The sequence below is a fragment of the Fundulus heteroclitus genome, chromosome 20 (genome assembly GCF_011125445.2).
Source record: "Fundulus heteroclitus isolate FHET01 chromosome 20, MU-UCD_Fhet_4.1, whole genome shotgun sequence".
Classification (NCBI taxonomy): domain Eukaryota; kingdom Metazoa; phylum Chordata; class Actinopteri; order Cyprinodontiformes; family Fundulidae; genus Fundulus; species Fundulus heteroclitus.
In genome coordinates this window covers 9828964-9856552 of record NC_046380.1, presented here as the reverse complement: position 1 = coordinate 9856552, position 27589 = coordinate 9828964, and the positions used below count along the sequence as shown (strand labels likewise).

General features: G+C 40.8%; 3 protein-coding genes across 3 annotated transcripts in view; 1 reads left to right on the top strand and 2 right to left on the bottom strand.

The window, feature by feature from the left end:
• pacsin1b (protein kinase C and casein kinase substrate in neurons 1b) overlaps window positions 1-1272 on the bottom strand; it is a 43851-nt gene extending 42579 nt beyond the window's left edge. Inside the window, exon 1 of the mRNA XM_036152049.1 lies at window positions 1163-1272. The gene's annotated coding sequence lies outside the window, so the exon portion shown is untranslated. The remainder of the gene's footprint in view (window positions 1-1162) is intronic.
• Window positions 1273-2913: 1641 nt separating this feature from the next.
• On the top strand, window positions 2914-7973 carry rps10 (ribosomal protein S10). Its single transcript, XM_012865153.3, has 6 exons — window positions 2914-3057; window positions 3428-3577; window positions 5558-5732; window positions 7380-7457; window positions 7734-7789; window positions 7891-7973. The coding sequence occupies exons 2-6, from the start codon at window positions 3428-3430 to the stop codon at window positions 7930-7932; spliced, it is 501 nt and encodes a 166-aa protein (XP_012720607.1). The 5' UTR covers window positions 2914-3057; the 3' UTR covers window positions 7933-7973.
• A 3814-nt stretch (window positions 7974-11787) lies between these two features.
• On the bottom strand, window positions 11788-18055 carry nudt3b (nudix (nucleoside diphosphate linked moiety X)-type motif 3b). Its single transcript, XM_012865152.3, has 5 exons — window positions 17738-18055; window positions 16387-16497; window positions 12800-12844; window positions 12594-12678; window positions 11788-12309 (listed from the first exon to the last, which is right to left on the bottom strand). The coding sequence occupies exons 1-5, from the start codon at window positions 17834-17836 to the stop codon at window positions 12113-12115; spliced, it is 537 nt and encodes a 178-aa protein (XP_012720606.1). The 5' UTR covers window positions 17837-18055; the 3' UTR covers window positions 11788-12112.
• Window positions 18056-27589: the final 9534 nt, after the last annotated feature.

Genomic DNA, 27589 nt, shown 5'->3' with positions numbered 1-27589 from the left:
CTGAGTCAGGAGTATGAACCTGCAACTTTCCAAACTTTGATCAGGAGGGGCCGGAGCCCAACCCAGGACACGTCATACCTGCCCTGTTTTGCATTTGTTACTATTTATAGAAGTCTTTATTATAACCACAGAGTACAACCCACTGCTCAGTCCACCCCAACAACGACAAAGGTACATACGCTTCCCATACAGTAAGTTAGGACCTTTTTTTTTGCGAATAACCCATAGAATTCACCTTTTTTTGCTTGTTTGTATTTGTTTGGTATTTTTGCCTTACTTTTTTACAAATATTATACGCAAAGAGCCCCACCCTGAGGAAAAACTTGTGACAAGATCCTGATACAGTTTGGCAAAAAAAAAAAAAATTATTCCTGGTCTGAAAAACAAAGCCAAATAGGTGTTATTTAACTGTTATATGCCAATATTTTTTAACCAGATCTATATTTTTTTGGTTTGTTTATTTTCTTTCCTATTGGGAGAATCTCTGCAGCTCTTCTTCTTTATTGTGACTATCTGAACTAACCAGACAGCTCAGCCAGGGACCATACGACTCGTTGGACTGTTTACGGGTCTGATAGCAAAGGGCCAGAAGCAGCCTGCTTTAAGCTCAACTGGATGTCTGTCCTTCTTTCTGTCAGTGATCTGAGTTCAGAACCGTGGACAGAGCTCGCTAGAGGGAGGTCTGCATTCAGAGGGAGGTCTGCATTCAGAGGACAGTCTGCATTCAGAGGAAGGTCAGCAGCTCTGACCTGATCCAGCGCCAGCTGGTCCCTGGAATAAATCAGAGGACGTAAGTGGTCTGGAGGAACAGCAGCTCTCCCCTGAGACCAGTGTTTTACTTTAAAAGCCCATTTCTGCTGCAGCCGGATCCATCCATAACAGACTGCAGGTTCTGCCCTGAAGCTGCTGTAAGATTATCCATCAGATATGTTTTCAGACTGACTGAAAACATGAGTTTTAACGCACAGTGTATGGCTGGCAGTGGTGGATGCACCGCTCAGGGTGAGTTTCAGAACTTCTTTCAGAGTAAAAGGCAATCACCAGAGCCTCATCTCACCGGCAGCAGATGTAATGCAGCTGTAAATTAAGCCGCTCCAACAAGCCTAAGCCGGCTGTTCACACCCCAAAGCCGCAAAATAATAATAAAAAAAGAATATCTTACCTGAATAAATTGTTGTAAATAAGAGTCTTGTTATAATCTGTTGTCATAGCACTCAGCAGCAGCGACCGCATCCGTTGTGGGAACGTTCCGGTGAAACCAGCCGCCAGATCTGGGGGATGTTGGGGAGAGAAGTTGGGAGAGCTGGAATGAAGCTCGACAAATTGACCAGGAACTGCATCCAGGAAGCTCTTTCAAAATAAAAGCCATACAAACTTTGTGCAATTCTTTATTCCTTCGTGCAATAATATGTTTAATTTAAACCTCACAACTTGTACGTTAAAACTAATTATATAAAAAATATGTCAGCAAACATATTTCTATTGTACCAGAATTGAAGAACTACACTGAAAAAGATCTAAGAAAATACATTAATTCATGATTTAAAAGTACAATGGCGAGATTTGACGTCAATACTTTTTAAATATATAGCACCAAATAAAAAAATAAATAAATAAAACAAGCAGGTCCAGTTTAAATCACATTAATTAAGGGAAATCCCAAATTTTACTGATGCACTTCTGGTGATAACTGCTTCATATTTCCCAAAGAGCTTAAGAAAATATTGTCAAGATCAAATTGCGTAAATGTAGTATGTAATAGTGATAGCACCCAGGTCCAGTTCAAGCTCTTTCATATTGTTTTCCCTTTAAAGCAACACACAGCAAAACAAAACTATTTGGACCAGAATAAGAGCGAGAAGATAATACCGAAAGATGTAGGCTAAATCCCATTTACAAGTGTTATCCATACTCCCAGCCCTCATCTCTCAGCACTTGACTTAGATAGTGGGTGAGATGTTTCTGAAATGGGAGACTCCTTTTAGAAGCTGATCAATCGTAAGTTCGAGCTCACTGACATCTAAAATGACATTATACTCTACATATTATCCTGTGGACTATCATTTCAAAACTCATATTAAAATTTGTCCCATATTATTTTTTCTAAAATCTTGTAATAATATAATTTAAATAGACAATACATCACAGATTTTCTTTTTTTTTTTTTTTTTACCCAGCTGATAGAGATTGCAGACCATATGGAACAAAATCATCAGCATATTATATTACTTGTCAGTAGTAAATTATTTAAACTGAGAAATATTTTATATTTGCTGTTCTTCATTCTGACTAGCAATAAGAAACAATGACACCAGGCATAATAAGTTGGAACACAACACTATAAACTAGACACAGTGCTAATGGGACTAATAAAATGTGTTTACAGAGAAAATGTTTACATATATAAGCATATTTGCAACTTTTAACCCAAAAATCTCCTTTTTCAGGGAATAAAAAGCCATTCTTCTTTGCCATTTTTTTTACCAACCCACAGAAACACCCTACCACTTGGAAACATAGAATTTGGGGATAATAAGCAGCTGCGAGGGATTGCTGGATTTAGCAATAAACTGCCAGACAGAGCAATGTGGTTCACAGACAAATACAAACTAAAGCACAACTGATGTCTGAGAAATTTCCACCAACTGAATAAATAAATATTCTGCATATTCTTTTTCTGGCCAGATCTTAGGTCTGTAGTGTCGACCCCTTCCACTGAGGTGCATTATTTTCTTATGCCACATTCAGCTCTTTAATGATGGCCATTGCATGCATCTATTTACAGTAACACCTTCCAGTTAACTTAGAAAAAAAAGTAAAAAGGATAAAACGGAATCAAAAGCAACTATTTGTACCAGGTTGTATTTTTCTCTTCACTCGTTCACGCCACATTCCTCTGTGTTGCTGTTACAAGACGCCGCCTTGCCGTTATTTCTTGGTAAAAACCACCACACCACTAGGGGGCGGTGCAGTACAGCAGCCACGCGCCGGGAGCATAAACCTTCCTGATCAACGAGCGTCGTTCCTTCCGGCTCCGGTCCCTTCTCAAGTGGAAAGGTATAGCTAAACTTGCTGTTAAAATCTAAACAAATCTCTACCATCTCAGCTTATACAGGGCAATATTGTTAAGCATATGTTTGCTGATGTTGTTCTTAAAGAAACCTCTGTCCTATTTTTGCCGTAAACGCCTAATAATGGTAGATATTTAGCGTTGGACGAAGGTAGCGGTCCCGGTTTTGGTTGTCACGGCCGGCTGCCATGTTTGCCCTTATAGGCGGGCTGCTGCTCCCGGCTTTAAAGTGTGTAAAAAGTGCTGCTGACATGAATGCTTTGAGTGAAAAATATACTCGGTCCGTTAAATAAAAACAAAAAAAGATGCTGTGGGGTCGTGTGAGGGAACTGAGGCCTGTCTTGTCGCTTCGCACAGATGCTGATGCCCAAGAAGAACCGCATTGCTATCTACGAGCTCCTCTTCAAGGAGGGAGTCATGGTGGCCAAGAAAGACGTCCACCTGGCCAAGCACCCCGAGCTCGCTGACAAGAATGTCCCCAACCTTCACGTTATGAAGGCGATGCAGGTGAGAAGGCTGGCCGGTGGGTTGTAACTCCTGGGTGGTGGTGCTCCTCTGTGGCCGGCTCAGAGGTGCATGATGCTGGTGAAAAGCTGCTGATTCTGTAGAAATGGACGTGTGTGGTGGAAGCTGGTGTTTCCCCATCTAGTTCAGTGGTTCCCCAAAGTCTGAGCTTATGAAATAATATCTGGTGACTTACGTAAAGGACCAGAACAGAAGGCTTTGGCTAAATTATTGCACTGAAGCAGCAAATGGGTCTAGTTCAACCTCCACAGTCGAAAGAGTCATTTTGCCTACAGTTCACTTGAATTAAAGTCGTTCAGAGCCGGAAAGTTATAGTTTGCGATAAAGATCTACTGTAGGTATGTTATCGTTAAAGAAACACCCTTTTATGTCTATTTTGAGTTTAAAAGAAAAAGAATGGATGGGATGTTATTTGTGGAGAATGAGGTAAAAACAAAATCGTAGTTTCCAACAGAATAGAAAAAATACTGATCTTGAAATTAAATATTACTGGCACTTTTAGCATCATTCTGTTGTGAAAATTAAAAGCAATTAGTCCAAGAAAAAACTACTAAAATCTGCATTTATTATCATTATTACATTTAAATACAATAATAACAAATATAATTTATAGCCAAAGTTATTAAGAGCCACTGTGGAAGGTCCGAAGAGTCACTTGTGGCTCCAGAGCCACATGTTGCAGACCCCTGCTCTGGCTGTAGTATAGTTGAGGAGACTCGTTTAATTTGCCTCTAAGCAGGGATTCAACAGAGGTTGCTGGTTAGAAGCTGAAACATGTGGGTAACCCCTGCAGCTTTCAGGCTCACTTTTATTTTTATCAAAATGTACAAGGGGGCCTAAAATGGTCAGAATGCAAAATCAGTTAGTTGGGTTGCTTTATCCTCGTAATATCTGACAACTTTAGTCCAAACCGTAGCCGTTCGGACACCTGAAATGGATATTTTTCTCTTCAAACATGTTTGATCAATGGTCAACCTCATTTACAGATGTTTGAAGAGAAACTGATCATTTTGAGGCTTTAAAAAGCCAAACGTTTAGACCAGGGGCTCTAAATCTATCAAATAATAGGAGCATGCAATATTTTAAACAGTTAAGTCAGGTTTTCTGTAGGATAGAGATGTTTAAATCATTGTAGATGTAAAACATGAAAAGCGATTCTGCACGTTTGCCTCATTTAAAGATGGGTCATCCAATTTCTAAATCGGATGACCAAAAACGTGGTTATAGTCTGCAAAAAGAAAAGGATGTGGGTCAACACACTTTCTGTATTTAGTCAGTTTTAATAAATTATTTGTGAGCAGATTCTTAGGCACCAAAGTCTGCATTTGAGTAAAAGTCATTGGATGGCTGTGGTCCTGTTTACTATGAAATTATAAAGGATGTAAAATGTTTTAAAAGACAAATACTTTGTGCTGTACGTAACATTTTCAACCGGAAAAAAGATTTTACCTTGTCTGGAATAATTTAGTTTTGGTTTGAAAGTCTCCATCAGCGTTAGCCTCCTGTAGTGGTGGACCAAAATCACATTAAACTACAGCTGAGGGCCACAGAAATCAGTCCGGCCCCCCTAGTTTAGACTAAAATGATCAGGTGTTAGGAGGACAGGGGTCAACATGAGGGTTGGTATGTAGGACTGAAGAAGCTTTTACTTTTTTTTTAGTTTTATGAAGGATTTGAAAATAAGATGTAAACTTTCTGCAGCCGCATGGCATAATGCATCAAACATTTGTGGGAAGAAGCAGAAAGGATTCACACCGCAGTGTGTAGATGCTCATGGTGGGCCACAGCCTTTCAACAAGCCCGATACCTGTAGAGATATCTGTTATGGGACTGAATTCCCTTCCTGAGGTCCCGCTTTGTTTAAAGCATTTTAAGTGTTTCTTTTAAACACACGCAGCATCTTTGGTCACACGACGGCATCAATGTTTGTTTTGGTAACGGCTTCACGTGTGTTTCCCTCAGTCGCTGAAGTCCTGCGGGTACGTCAAGGAGCAGTTCGCCTGGCGTCACTTTTACTGGTATCTCACCAACGAGGGGATCCAGTACCTGAGAGACTTCCTCCACCTTCCCCCTGAGATCGTCCCCGCCACCCTGCGCCGCCAAACCCGCCCCGAGACCGCCAGGCCCAGGCCCAAGGGTAAGGCAGCGTCACCGTGTGGCTTATATGGCAGACGTCCTGCTACTGTAGGTGCATGGCCGTGTGTGTGGGGTGGGAGACGGTTAAACTTTCAGATGGTTGTGTGATCTAAAACTAAACTACACACATCTACACATTAGTTATAAGGCAACTTAAGCTGGACTGGAGGAAGAATGAGTGACTTAGAGTTAAACTTCCTAATTTTACATTTTGCACAGAACATGGCTCTTGCATACAGAGGTTCAATTAAAGTCACGTTCAGCAAAGTGTTTGAGTTAGAGCTGGGTGATAAATTAATTTAATAGAATTTACAATTTTTTTTAAGTTAGTTTGAAGTTACACACGTGCAGTGAAGCCTGTCCTGAGCTCAGTGTGTAAAACCACTAGCAGCAAACATTTAGTTACAGTCTCACTGTTTACAACTGCAGGGCCGCCATCTTGTTTCACGGCTTTTATCTGGTTGCACTTTGAATTAAGGTCCGCTCCTGGACAAAATGCTTCACATTAAAGCAAGTTTTTACAATTATGTCTTTAATTTTGTGAAATGAGAAAAAGAATCGGTTAATCAGATTTGGTGTAGTAAAATCAGAGAATTTATTTTTAAGCCATAAGGCCCAGCCCTGGTTTAAGATTGTGTTGGTAATGTGTGAGGCTGTATAAATGCTGGTGTTGGGCCGGTTTTAAAAAGGAGTTCTGCTGCATCAGAGCTCCACTAATTTGATTTAGAGGCGTTGAAGCAGGGTGTAAAACTCATTTCTATACAGGGCCACTTTGGCACCATGCAGTCATTAAAAGGGCCTGTAGCACGTGTTTAGGTATTTGTCATTTCATAATTTAATTTCAGTTCACATAGAAATATATATAAAAAAAATCCAAAAACAGTTTATACAGTGTCAGCAAAAAAATCGACAATGTGGTGAGTTACACTCAAAACTCCTCTGCATGACTTTTTTTGGACATTTCTAGGTTATTTTAAGTAGAGGGGAAAACTGACATCTAGTGGCAGGATGTTGTTACTACAGTTAAAAAAATCAACATTCGTAGCCACTTTATACAATTCAAAATGATAGATACCTCTACTTTATGACATTATATACCTTTATTGGCTCTTGGGGGCTGGATAAATTGCCTTGACGGACCAGATTCAGCCCGTGGGTCTTGAGTTTGACACGCACGTTAAAGTGTAATTGTAATCTCTTCTCTAATAATACTGTTATAGACAGAAAACCAACAGTGGTAGTTTAACAAACTAAGTCTGAGCAAAGCTTGGTCATACACAGAAAATAACTTGGCGGCCCTTCATTGCAAATCTTGGTCGCTGATATAATTTTATACATTTTTAAATTCAGAATTTATCTGAGTTTGAAAATAGTACTTTCCTTCAGATCCTTTTTAATCTCTGGATGGCTGTTGTCAGGGTGGACTAAACCAACCTTCACACAGAGAAGTCATTCTTTCATGAATAGATGGATTTTTAGCTTAAAACCATCTAGGTCATAAAGTAGCAATTACAACTTTAAAATGTTCAGAAGTGTAATTGTAAATGCCAACGACCAGATTTGATTTATTAGTGATTGAAACTCTCCGACAGCAGGAACCATTTATAAGAGTGGATCTAAACATTTTTTTGTCTGTGTTCTTTTGCAGGAATGGAGGGAGAGAGACCTGCCCGCCTCAACCGGGGCGAGGCCGACAGAGACACCTACAGGCGATCTGCTGCACCCCGTACGTATGCCACCAAATGTCATAGATGCGTTTTAAAAAAGTAAAATGCAGCAATCAGACTTGGTTTTGAAATTTTAAATTTCTGCTCATGCCGAGTAACTGCAGCTGAAGTGGCATGGTTTCTGTGAATGTATTTATCTGATCTAATGTCCTCTAAGATTAAAACTGTTGCTGGTTGTACAAGCCACAGTTCTTCAAATATCTGGAGAGAAAAAATGTTAAAAAGACCAAGATGTGACGAACCTAATTTGAACTTTTTTTTTTTTTTTTTTTCAGCTGGTGCCGACAAGAAAGCAGAGGCTGGCGCTGGAGCTGCTACAGAGTTCCAGTTTGTAAGTATTTAGTTTCTAATATTTCAACAGTCCTCGTTGAAACGCTGTTAATTAGATGCTGTTGTGTAGCTTTGGTCTGACGGATTATGCTTCTGTTGCAGAGAGGCGGCTTTGGACGCGGCAGAGGACAGCAGCCTCAGTAAACTTTACTGTTTATTACAAATAAAGAAAACCAAAAATCCAACTTGTCTGTTTTTATTTTACTGAGCTCATGTCAGTCACCAAGGAAAACTACATTTTGTGGTTAAGTAAAACAAACTCCTGTGTTCTCTGCTTTTCATACTTTCTCCTTTTTATATCTGGTGAAAAATGCTTTTATGTCTTAACATTCCCACTTTTACTTAAAGGTCAGTGAGATTAGCTTTGTTTTTATTTATTAACCCGTAAATCTCTGGATCACGCATACACCTCAAACTGAAGCAGAGCTGATGAATAAATGTTTGCCGTCATACAACCAAACGAGGAATCGTCTCTGGCACCTGAGCAGGTGGATTTAAGGCCGTTGGCTGTTAGTAGGATAGTATCTGAGTCACTTAATGATTACGTCATAAATGCATCCTAAGCCTCCAGATTTAAGCGGTACATGACCGGGGCTTTAATAAAAAACGAGTTCTCCACATCACCTAGCCATCCTACTGGAGGCTTAGAGCTGATTTATGTTCAAAGGTGCTTTTAGGGCCAACACGGCTCTTTATAGTAGGAAAGAATCATTCAGCACATCAATTATCTGCATTTCTTTTATCGAGCATGTTGACGTGCAGAGAAGTAGAAAGCATAGCGTGGGCTCTACAGTCTATTAGTCACAACCTTTAGAAACGTTTTAATAGGTTAAACCTGAAATGGTTCAAAAAAGCTGGGAAAATTTTACACCATCTGTTCATTTTCTGACTAACTCCATCATACAGTAACTTAAACAGATTTTAATCTTTCAATGTTAACTCAACTTTAAATGTTTCATAATTCTATGAACAGAAAGACGCTTCCCAGAATGTGAAATACTGGTGTTTATTTGTTGGCACATTTATATTACAATCTTCAGTCTTGCTCTGGTTTTATTCCACAGTCCCAAATGACAAAAAGAGAGAGAAAACAATATTCCAGTGACACAAAAACAAACCGTTTGCAGGTGTGTAACTTCCAGGCTGCACGCATTTCTAGTTCAGGTGCAAAATATTTATGGGGTCACCTTTTTTTTTTTTGAGCTTTGTAGAAATTTTTTTGCAGTCATTCAGCTGATCAAGGAAACCGTTTACAATCCTCAGCTGTTGAGATGTGCTTTCAATACTTATGCCACGAGATGGAGCCGTTTCAGCGGCATAGCAAACATAATTGGGCTTCCACCCTAGAAGGAAGTGACGCTATTTGCCATAAACCCTCTTATTTCGCTTCTTACCACAGAGCCACCAGGGCGGGAAACGGACTAACTGATGTAAAATGTGTCTGAGCGTTTATTTTCCCCTAGATTGGTTCTGGGTTTAAAGACTTTGATGCTTCCTTCTGATCAGAACAGGCTGAAATTCTCCAAGAAGCTTTTTTTTCCAACAAAGGGACAGTAATTCTAATGAGCCGAGGTGCTTCCTCTGGGTTTCAGGTTGGTCTGGTACCAATATCCGAGGCATTAACTCGTCACAGACAACCGATTCAGGTGACAGAAAGTTCTATAGAATAAGTTCTAATTATTGATTACGTGGCTGGGTATTACCTGTGGAGATCCTCCTCACATTCATTTTGACAGTACCCGTCGCTCAAATTGAACCAGATGAGCAAATTCAATCCCTGCCAATTAATCTGATTTAACACTTTTTTTAAAAAAAGGAAGTAATCCCATTAATGCCCCAAAGCACATTTACATAGTTTAATTGTGAATCAGCCTAATGCAGTCATAAAGCGAGACTTTAGCCGCCACTCCCTGCAGACGCGCAGCAGTAAAACCGGTTCAAAGTCTCGGCCCGATTCGCAACGAGGAAAACGGCTCAATCTTTACTGCTGAACGTCCTCTTTTCAAGTGGCCTTCAGTTTTCAAAGCCTTTTCTGTAAGGGATTTCAAATCAGACTTCAGTTTTAATAGAACTCTTTGGGTATTTATAGGTAAAAATGCAGGAGATTGGATAGGAAAGCCTCCAGGACGGAAACTAAAACAACTTAATTTAGACAACATGTAGAAAGGCTAAAACCCATTGATCTGGCTCCGATGGGAGTTCCATTAGTTTCTTTATAATGAACCCAGATAAACCTGTCTGTCTGGACTGTGGGGCTCTCAATCAGGAAGGATTTACTAATATACCAGACATTTTAATGGCAGATCCTCTAAAATATCCAAAAATAACACCAGAAAAAGGGATATTACAATAGATTTGTACATAGAAAACCCGTGTTAATGTGCTTTCAGGGCAGAGCAGTAAGAGATACCCTCTACAGGGAAGTAGAAGAGCACAGAGCGGCTAATCTCTCAAACAGGGAGCAGTCTGGGAACTTCCACCCGAACCAGAGGGGAACAGGTGAACCCTCGTAGTTTAAAAGGGACTTCATATATATGGTACAGATTTTTTTTTAAATAATTTTAAAGGCTCTTTAATCTCACAACCACATTCCTTGTTCTTTAGTCTCAGGTGTACGGTTTGCCATGTCGAAAAGGAGGAAAAAAATAAAAATTAAAAATCCCATCAGCTCCAAACGCCAACAATGAAGATTTCAGTTTTCCAGCCACAGCTGAAATGACACGTAGCACTCACAGATGTGTAAGAGGTGTTTTGTCATTTGTACTCTCACCTTTGATCTATACAGAAATAAACAATTTACAATAAAAACCTCTTACATGCTATCTACAGCGCCTCCAGTTTCACAGTATTGAGCGTGCCGCCGTGCGACGGAGCTCGGCTAAAGAGACTCGCCAGACGTCAGAGAGAGGAGAAACCAAAAGGACCAAAAAAAAAAAGAAAGAAAGAAAAAAGAAAAAGGTATCCAAAAGCATTTTACAAGTTAAAAACGAGGTCTCAAACTGTACAAGGCTTGTTTGTTCTGCATCTTTGCCAAAGACAGCGTTACAGATCCATTACTTTCAAAGTCAATCAGGGGTTCTGAGTGTTTTTGGGGATGCAGATTAAATATATATATATAAAAGAAAAAAAAAAAGAGCTAAAAAAAAATTATGTATGTAATGAAAGTGCCCGCTAAAGTCATCTGTGCTATGGTACGAACAAAATGTAAACAATTGTTTTTTTCCAACCAAACTGAATGTGAGGAGTAAAACGTGGACATGGGTTTTAATAACTTAAGTGATATGTGCTGGATTCTGAAAGTGAAGGACTCTACAAATCTACTTCTTTCGCCCTCTAAGTACGGGAAGACTTTGTAGTCACGAGAGTATTTTAGAAAAAAAAATTTAAAAAAGGGGATTAAAACGAGGTAAAGACACCGAGGAGGACTTCCTTTTTTACGTATGTTGACATTCTTCCACTCTGTCCAGTTTACCGCATCCGCTCCGCTTTAGAGTGAAACCTGTAGTGCTTGGCTAGCTTCCCAAAATAAGAGAGAAACACAGTTGACACTTGAAAGTCTATTGAAATTGAAGAACTATTGGGGAGGGGGGCTGTGCTTAAAAGCCGAGCTCAAAAAATAAAAAATAAAATAAAAACTACAGTAAGAAGAAAATGGAGAAAAGCCAAAGACCTTGCCACTAATCTGTAGCACGGTCGCCATCAGGTCACCGCGGTGAGCGACACGACGGCGCTTCATGCAAGACGCGTCCCACCGATCTGCTCGTTTCAGACACAGACGCTGTTTCCTATCCTTACGACGAGGGAGGGAGTACACTTATGGGCACATTCGATTACAGAAAACAACCAAAGTAATGGAGAAGACGTTAAAGAGACCACCAAAAGCCTTCAGCTTAAGCACTACGCATACACTTTTACATTACGACAGTAAAAAGTAGTTCTTGCATTCGTTTAACACCACACTACGGGGTGCGGAAAGGACGGGGGATAGGGGTGTGTGGGGGGGGGGGGGGGGGATACTTCATGCATTTTTCTGTAAAAAGAAGAGAAAACAGGGATCAAAAATTACATTTACATTTACAAAGTGTTTCAGACTATTCACCCGACACTTGTCATCAAGTCTGCGCCACAATTCTGGCACAAAGGAGTTGGCAAGGCAAACCATGTTACTGGAACGAAATAAAATCAAAATAAAAACAAAAACAAAAAAAAACAGCAGAGAGGAAAGAACAGAGGTGAGGAGAAAGAGAGAAGTGACACAAGTAAGAGCGCGAGTGGTGGCAAAAAGCTCCGGGGTGGGGGGTGGGAATCAGAGTTGTGGTTTTAGTTATCTGATACCCGAGACGGAGCTCTGATTGATGCTGTAGGTCGGTGAGAGGTCCCCGCCTATCGTGGTGACGAGCGGTGTTCCATTACTGGTCAGGAAACTCTCCTGGAGAGCCTCGAAGTAGGTGGCCTGAACGGGCTTGTGACACCGCAACACTTGTATGGCATCGTCTATTTTAAACCATTCCCTTTTTCTCCCTGTTGACAGAACAGAAAACACCGGTGGTGAAGGCAGTTGACGAAGGAGGCACGCCACAATACGGGAACGTAACAAGGACATCTGGCACTAATTATCAGGCCAAAAAAAATAAAATTACAAGGGCAGGAATTCAGAATCCTTGAGACCGGGAGGTTTTTAAACCTCTTAGTTAAAACAACAACAACAGCAGCAGCAGCAGCAAAGCCACAGCCGGGCATGTGACTGCATGAGAACTTCAGCCGTGTGATTCCTGTTTTGAAGAGTAAGCAAACTGTGTTTTTACCAATGTTGACCGAGTCCTCCCAGTCCTCCAGGACTTCTGTGACAATTAGGACGTACACGTAGGTTCTGTGTTTCCTCTCCTTGTTCTGAGGGAGAAAATGACAAATCTGTCAGCTGCGATCATACACAAAATACTAAAGATTTATGGATGTAGGGGGAAAAAAAATAAATAAAAACATAATCCACAGGAAGCAGAGAGCAACTTGCCTCAAATATTCCAACTAAGCGACCTAAGGTCCCCTTCACACCGGCCTGCAAGATGAAGGCAAGAAAAATAATCGCAGAGCAATTAAACAACAAACGATGATTAAAGGCTGTTCTGAAAAAAATTAAGCCAAAAAAAAAAACAAAAAACAAGGCAATAGAAAGCAATGGAGCCAGGTGAGCTAAAAAGTAAAACACACAAATGCTGCATCTTTAAACTTCAGGCTGTTTTGTTGAGATGCTTTTAAAGAAAGCGCTGATGTAATTTCTGGGGTAATTTTGAAACCAGCTTGTTTGTGCTGCAGTGGATTATGTTACATAAGACCGAGTTTCAACACTTTCAGCATTCACTTTCTGTGAATTCCCCCCCCGATAATCTTTTCATGTTCAGTCCTCTAAACAACAACTAATGCAGAATAAAGTCCTGTTCAGGTTATTTATGGTCACACTTCTCTGCAATGACAAAAAGAAGAGCAAAAACATAGCTGGGATTTAAAAGCAGGAAATTAGCTGAAGATTCCAAATCAAACCTAATAATAATAATAATAATAATAATAATAATAATCTTTATTGTCAGTGCACTATACATCCCACTGAAAACAGTCCTCTGCGTTTAATCCGTCCATCAGGTAGCAGTGGGCGACACCCGGGGAGCATTCTGGGGCTAGGGGTCTTGCTCAGGGTCACAGAGTGGCAGTCAGTGGGAGTCAAACCAGCAACCTTGTAGCCTCTCAAGGCCACCACTCCCCAATCTAAGCGATTTTCCCCAGACTTTTACAACATTCTGTAAACATACCGTATTTTTCAGAATGTAGGGCAAGGTTCAAATCTTTAAGTTTTCTCAAAATATGACGGTGCGCCTCATATATGATTATCGTAGTGCTCACTGACTGATTTTATGTGGTAAAATGCGCTCAAAAATCTGTCAAAATGTGTAAGTACGACTTTAGAGCTGTCTACAAGACTGCCTGACTGTAATGTCTAAACTAGAAGTGCATTTATGTAAAGGCCCCCACATTCTTGGGCATAGTTCACGACACGGAGGTCCACGCTTTCAGGTACATGTCTCACTATAAACTTCTCGGACACCAGAAGTCTTCACAATGAACCGTTTTCTATGTGACATTTTACATTTTACCATCCGTTCCACCGCTTCGTCCCACAGGCAGAAAGTGTGGGAATTGTAGCAATTTAACAAGAAATGTAGGCAACAGTACGCTCATGTATGAAGGGTAAAACGTCTGCAGAGTCAGCGTGGAGTCCACCAAGCTGACAGTACATGCTAGCAACAATAAACCTAGTAAGTTAATTCAATATAAAAGTTTATTTTGGCCTTATGTTAGAAACAGGGCAGTGTCGTCCAACTACTCTGTCCTCCTGACAGAGACGGATAGAGAGCTGTGGACGTGAAGGAGTGATATTACACACTTGGGAAGAATATTTAGTGCGCCTTATAATCAGGTATGCCTTAAGGTCCGATAAATACGATATATATAAAGAAATGGAAACGGGTCTCCAAGGTACCTAACAATATTAGAAAAAAGTGAATTATTATAGTTTAAATATTCATTTATTACTGAATTGCAGTAACCTTTCTATCAACTTCTGTCGACTAAGCAATTCAACAATCCTGCAGAGTTGAACAGTGGGAAAAATAATCGGATCCACCGCCCAGTTTGCTAGTTTTCCCCCTTGCAAACAATGGAAAGTCTATATTTCCATCATAGCGACACTTCAACTACGAGGCAGAATCTAAAAACAAGTCCAGACGATCGGATTGTATGATATTTAAATAAGTTTTGTTTTATGGCATGATAACATTAAGAGACATTTTCCAAAATAGAATAAGTGTTTGATGTAGAATAGAAGAACCAAACTTAATATTTGGTAGAGGAACCTCAGACGGGGCAGCAGGGCTTCTGGCCCACTCCTCCATGCAGATCTCCAGATTTCTGAGGTTTCAGGGCTGTCGCTGGGCAACAGAGGTTCAGCGCCAGCCAAAGATTTTCTATTGAGTTCGGGTCTGGAAACTAGCCAACCCACTCATGGACCTTCTCACGGAGCCCCTCCTCCGTTGCCCTGGCTGTGGGCTTCGGGTCCGTGTCATGCTGGAAGAGCCAGCCAACCAAAACAGATCACCTTTGGCCAGGTAGGACAACCTTAACGTTCTGCGGTCCTCTCCACCATCAGGCTTACTATGAAAATAATAAAACAACCCGGTCCAACATCCTAACTCCCAGGTGACTAGTTAGTGGGGTTCAAATACAGAGCCGGGCCCCTCGCTGACATCTTTGAAGCTTCTTCAGGTTCCAGTTTCACTCTATAAATAAACGCAGACTCCACTCTGTGTTGCACTTCTCAAGTCTTCGACGAGTTTTAATGGAAAAGCACTGGCCCATCAGAGGGGACCCATAAACCGTGCCAGGGATTAAGTAATAGGCCAAAAGTCAGCCTGCGTGTTTCTTCGTGAAATGGAAAATGCCTCCCGGCTCAGGCATCCGTGTAACGGAGAACCGCAGGGCGCCGTCTTGGAAGAGGATGGACCGCGCCGAGGGCGGCATTACAGTTACGCAACGTGTCCCAACGCTGCAGGATGGGGGCGTATCGCTGACAACAGAATAAAGGTCAGGTCACAAGACACGCGAACCCGGTGTAACATCTGGCCTACAACTGGGTCCCCCAAATATTCATCGCAACACGATGAGGTCCGCTTTCATGTTGTGTGGTAATCCCGATAAAAACCCACGGATAGGAATTCGTCCTGTCTCACCGGCATCCAGAGACAGGCGTAGGAACCGAAGCATTTCTGGTTGTTTGCTTTTAAGACTGCTAAATCTCAGTGTGGCACATCTTTTGAGCCGATGATATAGGAGCCAGGAGAAGAGGTGACATCAGCATCCATCAACGCCACGGATCGCGCTGATCACTGCTGAGCTCACCGCTGGGAGGAACTCTACGTCTTCAGCTTCGGCGCCTCTGCTCTAATCGGAGCATGCGGCGATTTTGGATTGAGACGGTTGAGTGTTAGCGGGATTTTCTACTATCGTTTCAAAACTCTTTAGCTCGTTTACACCTAATCCTCCAAAAGTGTAAAACAACTACAACATTTTACTCTTTCAGGGTAGAATAAGAGCTTTTTATTTGGGGTGGGCGGGGCAGAGTTCTATAGCACTTTATCTCAGCGTGACCCTTCTGACACCGTAACACTTGCCCTGAAACACGACGCTATGATCCTGCTTACATGTTGCCAGGCTCCCGGTGTCTCTCCGGCCCGCGCAAACAGGATGACTGCATTAACAAAAAAGACTCCGAGAGCGAGGCATTATTCCCGGTGTTAAATACGGGCACGGTTTCTCCGAAACGTAACACAACACTCCTCCGAGGCTACGCTCGGACTGATTTGTCACGCCGCAAATGGACAGCTATTCTCAGAACAGCGTTTCTGTCTCTGGTGGACGCAAAGAAAGAAAAGAAAAGGGTTTGTGTTTTTGTTTATCGGAAAAGCTAAAAGACAAAGCCTTGTGCTAAACATCCTACATGTGGGTAGTTGGAAATATCCAAAATGTAGTCATAGGAGAATCTGAACCGACCTCTTCACACACTTCTCGAGCTGCGGCAACGTTGGGCTCTTCCTCGGGCTCCATTCCCCCTCCAGGAACGATCCACTTATCAGGATGCCGACTGCTGCTCACCAACAGCACCTGGAATGAAACCCACACGACAATGTTTACAGAAAAAAAAAAAAAAAAAGTGTAGTCCCTCCTAAAGAGCAGTCAACCAACCAAAATGCTAACTGTTTAAGTGAATTTGTGCCAGGTGACACAGATGGAGCTCGTATAACTCAGAGGAGTACCGGTGGGACAAATTTCAAAAGGCAAAAAAAAAAAAAGAACTTTTAGGCCTGTGTCTTTTGCTGTTTTGGTTTCCATTTCATTCTCCTTGTCGATTTAGTCACATGTGGCAAAGTTTACCACAAGTTGCAGTGTGTGCCGGGGATACTGATGCATTTCCTTTAAATCAAAGACACACATAGTTCAGTCGGGGCTCCTTCCCTAGATTCCTAAAATCAGGGATGAGGAACTGATTTAGTCTAATTTCATCTGCTCCCTCCTGGTAATGTGTTTCTCTTACAAAGACACCGTTGTGCCCGCCTGCCGAAGGCATGGGTTTTCTAAATGGGTTGAACGTCGAGGTAGTTATGATGTTAACTGGTAGCAGAATAAAATGTGCAACAAAAAAAAAATGGTGCGTTTCTGCCTTACAACGGACCGACGCTTCAAACTCAAGGTCATACATTTTACATTACAAAAAAAAAAAAAAAAGACATCAACATAAAGAATATATAGACTTACACCGACAGGGCCGTTTTGTAGTTTAAAACTATCCCAGCAACATAGCAGGGGGGTGGGGGGGAGACATCAGCTCAAATCTTGCTAACACTGACATACTCTTCGTGGCTTTTTTTTAATTAATTTCTCTTTTTTACATGACATCAATATTTTCGCCCGTCGCTGGAATATATATTGTATATTTTATCCTGATGAAGCTCACATCAATAAAGCCAAATCCTCCTTTGATGAGGCTGTGGCTGCTGGCTGACAGCTGGCTCCCGGAGGAACAGCAGCGCTAATTAGCATGCTACAGCTAGCTAGCATTAGCATGCTACAGCTAGCTAGCGTTAGCACGCAGTTAACTGGCTTTCATCTGCCCAGAAGCGGCTTATATAACACCATCATAAGCACGGGCTGGGGAAAAAATGGCTTTTAACGTTTCTACTCGGGGGTGGGGGTGGCAAAATGGGAACCCGAAATACAAACGAGTAGTCGTTAAAACGACGGCCACGTTGCTAAATCTACCGATTTACAGACGTAAGATACTGAAGACAGCCCCCTGCTGTTTGTGCTAGCATGGCCCTGCGAGCAGCCGCATCCCCAGGCTCACCTCCTCCTCCGACTCGCTCCTGAAGCACAGACAGGCGGCCCGCTTCTTGTAGCCCTCCCCGTCGTACGTCCGGGTCTGGTTGGACTTGAGCTTCATCATTTCGGGAGCGCCAAAAAAAAAGTCCAAAAGTACAGCTTCGTTTAACCGCGTGTGGAGATGACGGTTGTAGACGCAAAGTCGTTCCTCCGCCGGGAACCTCGGTGTTTCGCTTAAAAGAAATAACTTCTTCTCCGCTTCATTTTCACAAACATAGGCACATCAACGGCACGGTCGCCATTACAAGGACCATTTACGCCCACAACGTAATGTAACGTTTAACCGCTCCACGGGCGTAAGGATATTGCCTAACTGGGGTTGAAGAATCGGAGCGCCGGCGACTGAAGCGGGGGGAAATGCAACACCACGCTCTGACTGGAGCGAGCCGGTGAGAGGAAACTAAGCAGTCTGGCCCCAAACTAAAACGACAAGAACACTTGTGCGAGCCTGGTTCAAGTTTGTCGCTCATTTTCTTTTATTAAAAACCGGGTATTATTAAAGTAAAATGCTGTTAAAAAAATCAAAACCGCACCACACGTTAAACTGGCGGCTTCTTCAGCACTGCAGGTAACGGACAGCGTCGGAAGGTTCTTTAAATTGCCTATGGACCTATTTTACTATAAGGATCGCAAGGACACTGAGTTAAACTCACATTTTATTCATAAAGCGCGTATTCAGAACACATGTCACCGCGTTATACAAATAAACTGACAGTTTAAGTTAATTTCAGTCTAATAATTTCTAATTGTTTACAATCCAATTTAGAAATGGACGGAAACACCAATATTAAAAAAAAGAATATAACAAAAAGAGACTGTCAAATCATTTAAAACGCATACAGTCTCGAAACGAAGTAGATTGTACATCGCAAACACACGTTTTACTGGCATACGTGGGAAATATCTGAAGAAATTCTGAATGCATATTTATGCCCTACTTTAATAAGTCTTCTCAGTAGTTCCTTCTCACAGTTGATTCAGTGTATAAAGTGGAGCAATATCATCTTTAAACAGATCCACCTCAATATCATCTGTGCTCCCAGGTACTTCCCTTTATGTGCCACACCAAGAAACGACAAATAAAGGGGGGGAAAAGTTTAAAAAAAGAAAAAAGCAATCATGACAACACTTTGCCTAAGAAATTGTTGCAGATCTCCATGGTAAGGGTACATGATCACCAGTGAAAAGTTTGGGCTCACCTTCTTATTCAAATGGTGTGTCTTTATTTTTATTACTACCTCTGGGAACTGGGGGAGGGGTTGGAAAAAGCAAGAATATACAAGCTTTTTATAGGTTTTCCACAATTTTGTGTTTGATGCATTATTCTAGATAGTTTTCAGTCACAGTTTTGATGTCTTCACTGTGTATCTGCAATGTTGAAAGTCATAAAAATAGGGAAAAGCCATTGAATGAGAAAGGTGAGTCCAAACCTTTGACCTGTAGTGTACATGAGATAATTAATCGGGTAGTCTCCCACTAAACATCCAGTCCTATAATCTCTTAGTTTCAAAATTGTATATTTTACATAGGCCTGGGCAATGTGGCTTAATAATAAAATCTCAGATTTCAGTATACCAAATCCGATTAATACATTTTTTCCCCCTCATTTTCATATCGCAAAAATAAATTAAATAAATAATTTTTAAAACCTGCTTTTATGTCAAAGCACTTCATCTGGGGTACAGACATACAATGAGCTAAGAACAGGCTTTACTTCCCGTCACTTGTATAACTTCAAACTAACTTAAAAGAAAATAACTAAATGAGTAAATTAAAGGTCTCTGTATTATGGTAAAAAAGTTTACTTTTTACAATATTTTGACATATTTCCCTAAACATATATTCAGCATTGCATGCTATTCTCTTCATGGAAGCCCAATGAATGCATTGGCAAAATGAAATCCCCATTTCCCAAGAAATAAATCTTAAAAAATTCTAAATTTGAATTAATCGAATAAATCGATTAATTGCCCAGCCCTAAATCTATATTATCTTTATTTCCATTCTCCCCTTCTCTCTTAATAAGTCATGCTGCCTTTATTGCCGCAATAATCAAATTTCCCCTCAGCAATCAATACTTTTTCATCTAATCTAATTATTTGTATTCCGTTCAAGTTTTTTCCCCACGGGTGTTGACATTTATCGGGGGTCTTAAATCCCTCTCACACTTTCTTAAGTGGATCCCCGTAAAAAAAAAAAAAAAAAAAATCAGCTTTGAAAAACGCACCGAATCGAAACATTAAAAACAAAAATAGCTGTGTTACACTCTGATCCCTGTCCTAAATATTAACAGAGTGGGGGTTTATGTTTCTTAAAATTTGCCACGCTGGATGAAGGTTTGAAAAATGTACTAGGCATTTTAAAAAAGGACAAAGATTCCTGAATAAAGATTAAGCAGACTTTCAAATAAAAAAAAATAAAAAAAGATAAACAACTTGCTAAATCACAAGGAGTTTTTTAAACTACAATTTGATTTCTTGAATTATACTGGATGGTAGATGGTTAGTGTTCAATACTTCAAGTTATTGTTGTCATATTTATTTTATTCTGTTACCCTAAAACAGATTTTCTACATCTGTCAGTAACAGCTTTACCACCGGGGGACTAAACCGAACTAGCTGTTTAGTATAATAAACATTTGGTTAAGAACTAAAGTTTGTCTCTGACTCTCTGTTTGTCTATCTTTTCCCTTCAACTGTTCTAATAATTTGATGTGTACAGCAGCATGTTTAAACGTTACTGTAGACCTTAAAATATGGATTTGACAGGGCTAACAACTGCTCCACCATGCAGCCCATTGTTAGAAACAACACAGAGAATTTCACTGTATTATTTCTGTTGCCTCGCAGAGAGAAAGTCTTAGGATCAAATTCCACAAGGATCATTTGAAGAAGGGATTTCAGAACTAGCTTAAATTGATGGATTTTCCTGTTTGTTTAACAGGACTCCAGCAGCAGCCTTTTGGATGAGCTGCAGCGGCCTAATTGATTTTCGTTTTCACATAGACCTGCATAAACACCAATACAAACATCTATCCAACTGAAAATAAAAGCATGAAAATGTTTCTGTGTCCTGTGTTGATAGAAAACCCCATATTTTTCTGGCTGTTTTGGTTATGTAATTATGATGAACAAAAGCTGATTTAGTAATAGATTTTATCTGGTTGTTAATTTTAAGGTCTGGGTCCACGAGGACTCCTAGGTTTGTGCATGCCTGTGGTCTTTAGGCTTATTAGGTCTGAATGAGTGCTGATTTTTAACCTTGCATTTTTGTAACCAAAAATAATATTAAATTAAAATTTCCTGCATTAAGATGGAAAAAATTCTGACCCAATCGACTGATGGATATTTTGGACACACTGACATAGTGAAGTAGTGACACAGAAACAAGCTTGTATCTCACCAGTAGTACTCAAACATGGGATCTAGGGTGGACATGTAGATGTTGTATAAAAGTGACTCCAGAAAGACGCCTTGAGGAACCCCCATATGTTAGAGTGGCTCATGTTACCCTGAGCTATCTCTGTAGTTATGCTGCTATAGGCTTAGGCTGCTCTGTCTTCTCTAACCCCCAGTCGGTCGAGGCAGATGACCGTTCATACTGATTCTGGTGGAGTTTTTTCCTTCCTGTTAAAGGGGAGTTTTCCTCTCCACTGTCGCTTCATGCATGCTCAGTTTGAGGGATTGCTGCAAAGCCATGAACAATGCAGACGACTGTCCCTGTGACTCTACGCTCGTTGTGGAGGAGTGAATGTTGCTTGTCAAGACTCAATGCAATCTGCTGGGTTTCCTTAGAGAGGACATTTGTTTTTAACCAATGTGTATAATCTGACCAAATCTGTATAATCTGATTGAATTTGACTTTGGAAAGTGCCTTGAGATGACACGTTTCATGAATTGGCGCTATATAAATAAAACAGAATTGAATTGAAATTGATCTCGGTTGGTTCAGATTTACCAAAAGTTTGTCATAATTACCAAATTTGTCCCTGTCAGCCTGTTACGATCTGAGCCATTTTTTTTAGCAACCTACCAGACAGGCCCGCCCACCCTTTTCAGTTTATCAAATTGCAGGGAGTAATACACGGGCAACATTAACATACACATGTCAGTGAAAAAGAAAGCAATCATAATAATGTTTTTTATTAAGAGCTGTGAGAAGATATCAATAATAAAACACAAAATGTTTTAATTTAACACATGTTGAAAAGACAAACTGAAAACATCTGACGGTCAGATAAATGTACTTTTGTCCCACTCTCTCTCTCTCTCACACTCTCTCTGTGTCTTTCTCTCTGTGGTGCAGGGAAACATGAGCATGCCTTACACAATTAAACATAACAGCGCAGGGTCACTCAAGAGGCTGCACTTTTACTCTCTGCTGTTTCCACGGCAACCTGTTCTTATTGCAGTCCTCCAGCGCACCGTTCTAGTACAGGGGCGGAGAGAGCAGTCCCCTTCCTGTCCGACAGAGGGCGCCCACAGCTTTAAGTGAACGCGCCTCAGTAGGTCTCAATGAAGAATTAACAGATTTATTAGGACTGCGTTATGAAGTAATTTATCTCCAGGCTTTTCCTCAATAAATGTTTACATTCGGTTTCTTATGTCCTGAAATGTCTTAAGTCGCCCAGATTTCTGTATTGGAAATGTTTTTTTTTTTTTCAATTATTATTGGTGTGTTGTAATATAGGAAATGTTTTTTTCTCCAATTATTATTGGTGTATTGTAATATAGTAATTTTAAATGTCTTGTTTTTATTTGCTGAAAGCAGAAAGTCATCATATGGCATTTTATCATGTCTTTCAGATATTGTTCCTCTGTTGCAGATTTATTGTAGTCTTTTTATTACACACCAACTCATCTTTTTTCTTTAACTTTTTCACATTCCTGTTTTTTCTTTTTTCTTTTTTTGTGTTAAGCACCCGCTGTATAACACGCTCTCAAGGCCGTTTACTTAGACCAAACAGAAAATGAGTGAAAAGTCAGCCCTAGACCAAAGGTAAATGATTACAGAGCTTCATGGAGCCTCGGGCACCGCTTATGAAGTCTGCTATAAATGAGTAAGAGAGTCGGGCTCCTTGAACATAAGGACACCGGTGGTGTTTTAAAACTTTCCACAGTGTTTTCAGCAATATTCTTAGGTTTAATTTTGAGATGTGGAGAGTACAAATTAAAAACCTTGTTTAATGAAAATTTCTGGTAGGTTGCATGTTGAAATGCACTTTGTCACATTTAGATCATAGAACAACAAAAAAACTTTACCAACTCTGCCAGATAGTGTACACATTAGAAAACAAAGGTGGATAAAAATATTCTTTGTCCAGTTCAGTAAACAACAGTCATACTCCCCTGATCAATACATACCCTCAGCTTCTCAACCCCTTAAGAATAAAAGTAAAAATGAAAAAGATTTATGTCAGACTGATTCACAAGCTGTATTTAGAGTTACAAATCTTTATACGATTATTAGAAGTAGTATTATTGTGTAACCGGCCTAACCACCGATTGAACATAGACTGAGACTCTCCATGAGGGAACAAGCAAACCAGAGGTCCGTTTTGGATTTAGTTGATGCAGTCGCCAACTGGACTCCTCTAAGGTCAACTTTCCTGACTGAAATGTCAGCCCTGTCCTCAGAGATGATGATGCCAGAGCATCCTGAATTGGTCTATCTGAAGCCTGGAGTGAGTAATAAAACAAAAAAACAAAACAAAAGTGGAAATAAACAGTAAAAGGTTAGAAACTGAAAAGCTTTCCAAGATGTTAAGTGTTTCTTTTGAAATGTTCCTCAAAGTGATCGGAGAATCTAACAATGCAGTTAAAGCTAGAGTGGGTGTCCTGAGGTCTTAGGTCCATCAGGACCTCCCCCTTGCTGAGCCTCGACGCCCTGCAACTTCTCAGCTTGGTTTAAACTTTTTGATTATCGTGAATTAATGTGAACGCCAGCCCACGCGGAGATGCATGCGGAGGATCTCTGCTACAGTTTTGCTTTCTTATTTGATTGAGTCATCCTGTTCTCCTGCCCCCTTTGGAGTAACCCCTCCTGCGAGACGTTTTTCTTCACGCTATGACCTTCTCCGCCCCTCAGCTCACCTGTTCTCTCTCTGCTAATGAGCCCACCAGGTTTATCATCTTGCATTTCCCTGGCTCATTTGTCAGATCGCCTCCATGTTACAAGCCTTTAGTTGCAATTACTCTGTGTATCAGCCTCTTCCTTTCTCTTTCTTTTTCAAACCTCCTCTAATTATTCTGGATTTGGTTTCTACTTCTGGCCTGTGTTGGCGATTTGCCCACTTGGTCTGTGTGCAGCCCCAAATTGCCTTTCTGTGAATTAGGACAGATATGAACGTTTAGCATCTCACCATGTCTTCCATCACTTTAGGTCTTTAAACTGACCACAAGTATAGCTGAACAAATGGCATCATTAAAGTCTTCACAAGGGCAGAAATTTTGATTCGGCGAAGCAATGAGATTACGTTAGACTTTTTGCACAAAGGGCTTTTACGAAAGCAGGAAAGGTGATACAGTCCACAATCTCACGGTTAGGAGGGAGTTTATTTTGTTGGTGAATATATATGATGAACTTAGTATGTTTTATCCTTCACTCAAATGAGAGGGCGCGATGTAAAACAGACAGCATATTGCTGGCAGTCATATAACAGATAAGCAGAACTGTCGCAACCGGAGTGTGGCGAGAAGTAAATGAGCCGGGAAATTCAGCTCTAGAGCTGTATCTCATAATAGGGCAATCCCTAAAGATAAAACGACACCAAAGGCTACCCAGCAGCTGAGGTTTGTTTAACAGACGAGTGTGAGGATATTGGAAACATTAACCTTTAAGCTCCTTTTTTCTCTCCAGGTAAATATGCACATTAATGACTAAATAAGCAGGAGACAGTGTGGTCTTGCCCAAGGCCAGAACAGACTGTGCTTGGCTTCACAGATAAGAGAACTTACTGTGTTTAATTTGTTCTGTCTTTCTTTCTTTCTTCAACTTAAAGTGGCATTGCTTTCCTGAGCACATGGACTACATTTGAATCTTTATTATCACAGATGTTGCCTTTTTTCCCAAAAGCTCTAAAAGGAAACAACAAGTTATATCTATTCATTGTGTCATTGTATATATTTAAATGTAACTAAAGTTTTATTTAATTAGTACCCTTAACACATTTTTGATGCAGAATTTGGTCTGTATCTTACATAGAGCGCCTGCCGAAGAGTGCCTGTGAACATCGGCGTTCAAGTATTCCCACATATTCTTAACTGGATTTGAGTCTAGCCTCTTCTAACTAACACACGCTTAGCTGTGACCCAAACCGTTGCCAATGTAGGGCTGGCTGTATATTTTAGAGTTGTCCTGCTGGAAGATGAGCCTCCTCTCCAGCCTCAAGTCTTTTGGACTTTTTGTTTTCCTCCAGGCCTTTACAGTTTTGTGCCTCACCCATCTTTACCCATTTCCACCTTTCCTATTCCCGTTTAATGGAAGCATCCCCAGAGCACGATGATGCCACGACGCCATTTTATGACCTCGATGGTATATGCAGGATAAGGTTTATGCCACAAATTGTGCCCCCTCCCGCCCTTACTTGGCTTGTGGCCTTGTAGTAAACAGGACTTCTCATGGTTCTCTTTTAACAATGCCTCTCTTCATCCAGTCCTCCTTAAAAGCCAGATTTGCAGAACACTTGGCTAATGATTTTCCTGTGGACGAATTATCCAACCTCTGCTATGGATCTCTGCTGCTCCTCCAGAGTTTATTGTGGCCTCTTGGCCACCACTCTGGTTAGTGGTAAATAAATTAAATTCATTTTCCTTCCACTTCACAATAACACACATACATATGTCGGTCTACCGTATAAAGCCCTAATACATCACACTGAAGTTTGCGATTTCTCATTTTCAGATTTTCATTTGTAAAAGAGTTTAAAGTCTATTCTTTCCTCTTTGGATTAATGCACCAATGTGTGATGGTCTGGCTCATAGAGTCCCAGGAAAATTCCTTTAAATCTGTTGACGTAACATGAAAATCTATGGCTGTTTAGATACAGGTTTGAGACACTTTTAATGTTTTTGGAGGATGTTAAATGTGATTACCACCAGGGGCTGCTCTCATGCCAGTTACAACAAGCCATATTGTCACTCAGTTCAAATTCATGAAGAATGGTCTGATTATCCAAGAGTGAAAAATAATAATAATGTGCACCTCAAATCTGAAATCAAAACCAATAACCTTAGCAAAAGACGCTTACATTAATTAGCTAAATCTGGGATTTGAGTGTGATTTTTCTCAGTGAGAACCTGACAGAACTAAAGATCTAAATTTTAATGATGATTATGAAACATTTCTGAAGATAATCCAACTGTTTTGGGTCTTATGAGACCTCATTTTACCAGCAACAGTTTTATCACAGCTTCTCGGGTAATAATGACGCAACATTATGCATGAGGCTGTATCTATGTGCATTTAGGAGTGGAGTTTTTCGCCCGGCATCAAACAGATTGTTTTCTTCTCTTTTTGTACCTCAGAAAAACTCATTGGAAGTTGTCAGGGATCAAAAGGCTACACCTGTGACAACTGCCAGCAAGCATCTGAACAAAATTTATCCCTCACACGTGGAGCGCATTTGGTCAGACTGTCTGACCCAGCTGCCCTGCTCCATTGTTGTAACATATTGCTTCAAACAACAGGGAAAATGTGACTCATTTCAGCGTCCGCCCACGTGTTGGCTAGCCTCTGAGCTTCTTGATGTTTTTGAATCAAACATTTGAAGCTTTTAGACTCTCAATATTGACTAACATGGAGGCTTATTAAACGATTTTACGCAAAGATCCAGCAGCTATAGTCGCGTTTCTCCAGCGAACACAGAAGGAGACTCTACATATTCATTTAGTTGTAATTCTGTGTTATCTAAAGACATGAAAAGTGTTTATACCAGAGCCCAAACTGAAACAGGAACACATCAAGCCAGGGTAAAACAGAAAGTTTCTCTGTATGATAGAAATACTGCAAGAAGTTTCATTCTTTACCGAAAGACACGTTAACAAAGCAAAATACGTCTGACCTCAGAATTTGCATTTTGATTTATTCCCTTAATGTTTTCATGAAATCTGAGACGTCTGGGGGCAGGCGATTATGCCTGAGTGCCTGGTCCTTTCGACTTGGATTTTCGCTAGTGACTGGAATTAACATGGCTTAAATTCTCTCCGCCCCATAGCTAATTGAAACAAGTAATCTCCAGAGTTTGCCTTGCGTAGTGGGGTGGGGAGGACTCAGCTGCATTACACATTATCCTCTCAGCAGACGCGTTCGACAAGACGTTTCTGCGGCAGAAAGCAAAGCGGAGCAACAATGAGCCTCTTGGAAGACATAACTTTTACATCCATTCTCCACAGCTGAATAAATCATTTGCGCTAACTACGCTGAACAGAAACAGAATGCTGGTTGAAGCGCTGACAGATGGAGGTAATCGGGTGTTTTGACAAGTAATAAAATGATGTACGGCACGCTGTTCAATAATGTACACAAGTTAGCTCTGTGATTCTTTGGCGCGACTCGTATGGCTGCGCCACAGCTCAGGGTAGCGTGTAGTCAGCCCAAACGTGCGGCTGGAATTTGCTCCAGCAGAGGTGCTGATGAATATTCAGAGGCTCAGCTGCCTCAAGGGTCCTCAGAGACAAGGACCCCCACCTCCCTAGTCTTTATTTCCACAGCCACACATATACACTCCCCTCTTCTTTCTCTTGATCTGCTGGAGTGGATCCAGCACTCCACAGGTGTGACCCACTCAGACCTGTGAAAGGCTCCACACAACACTCCG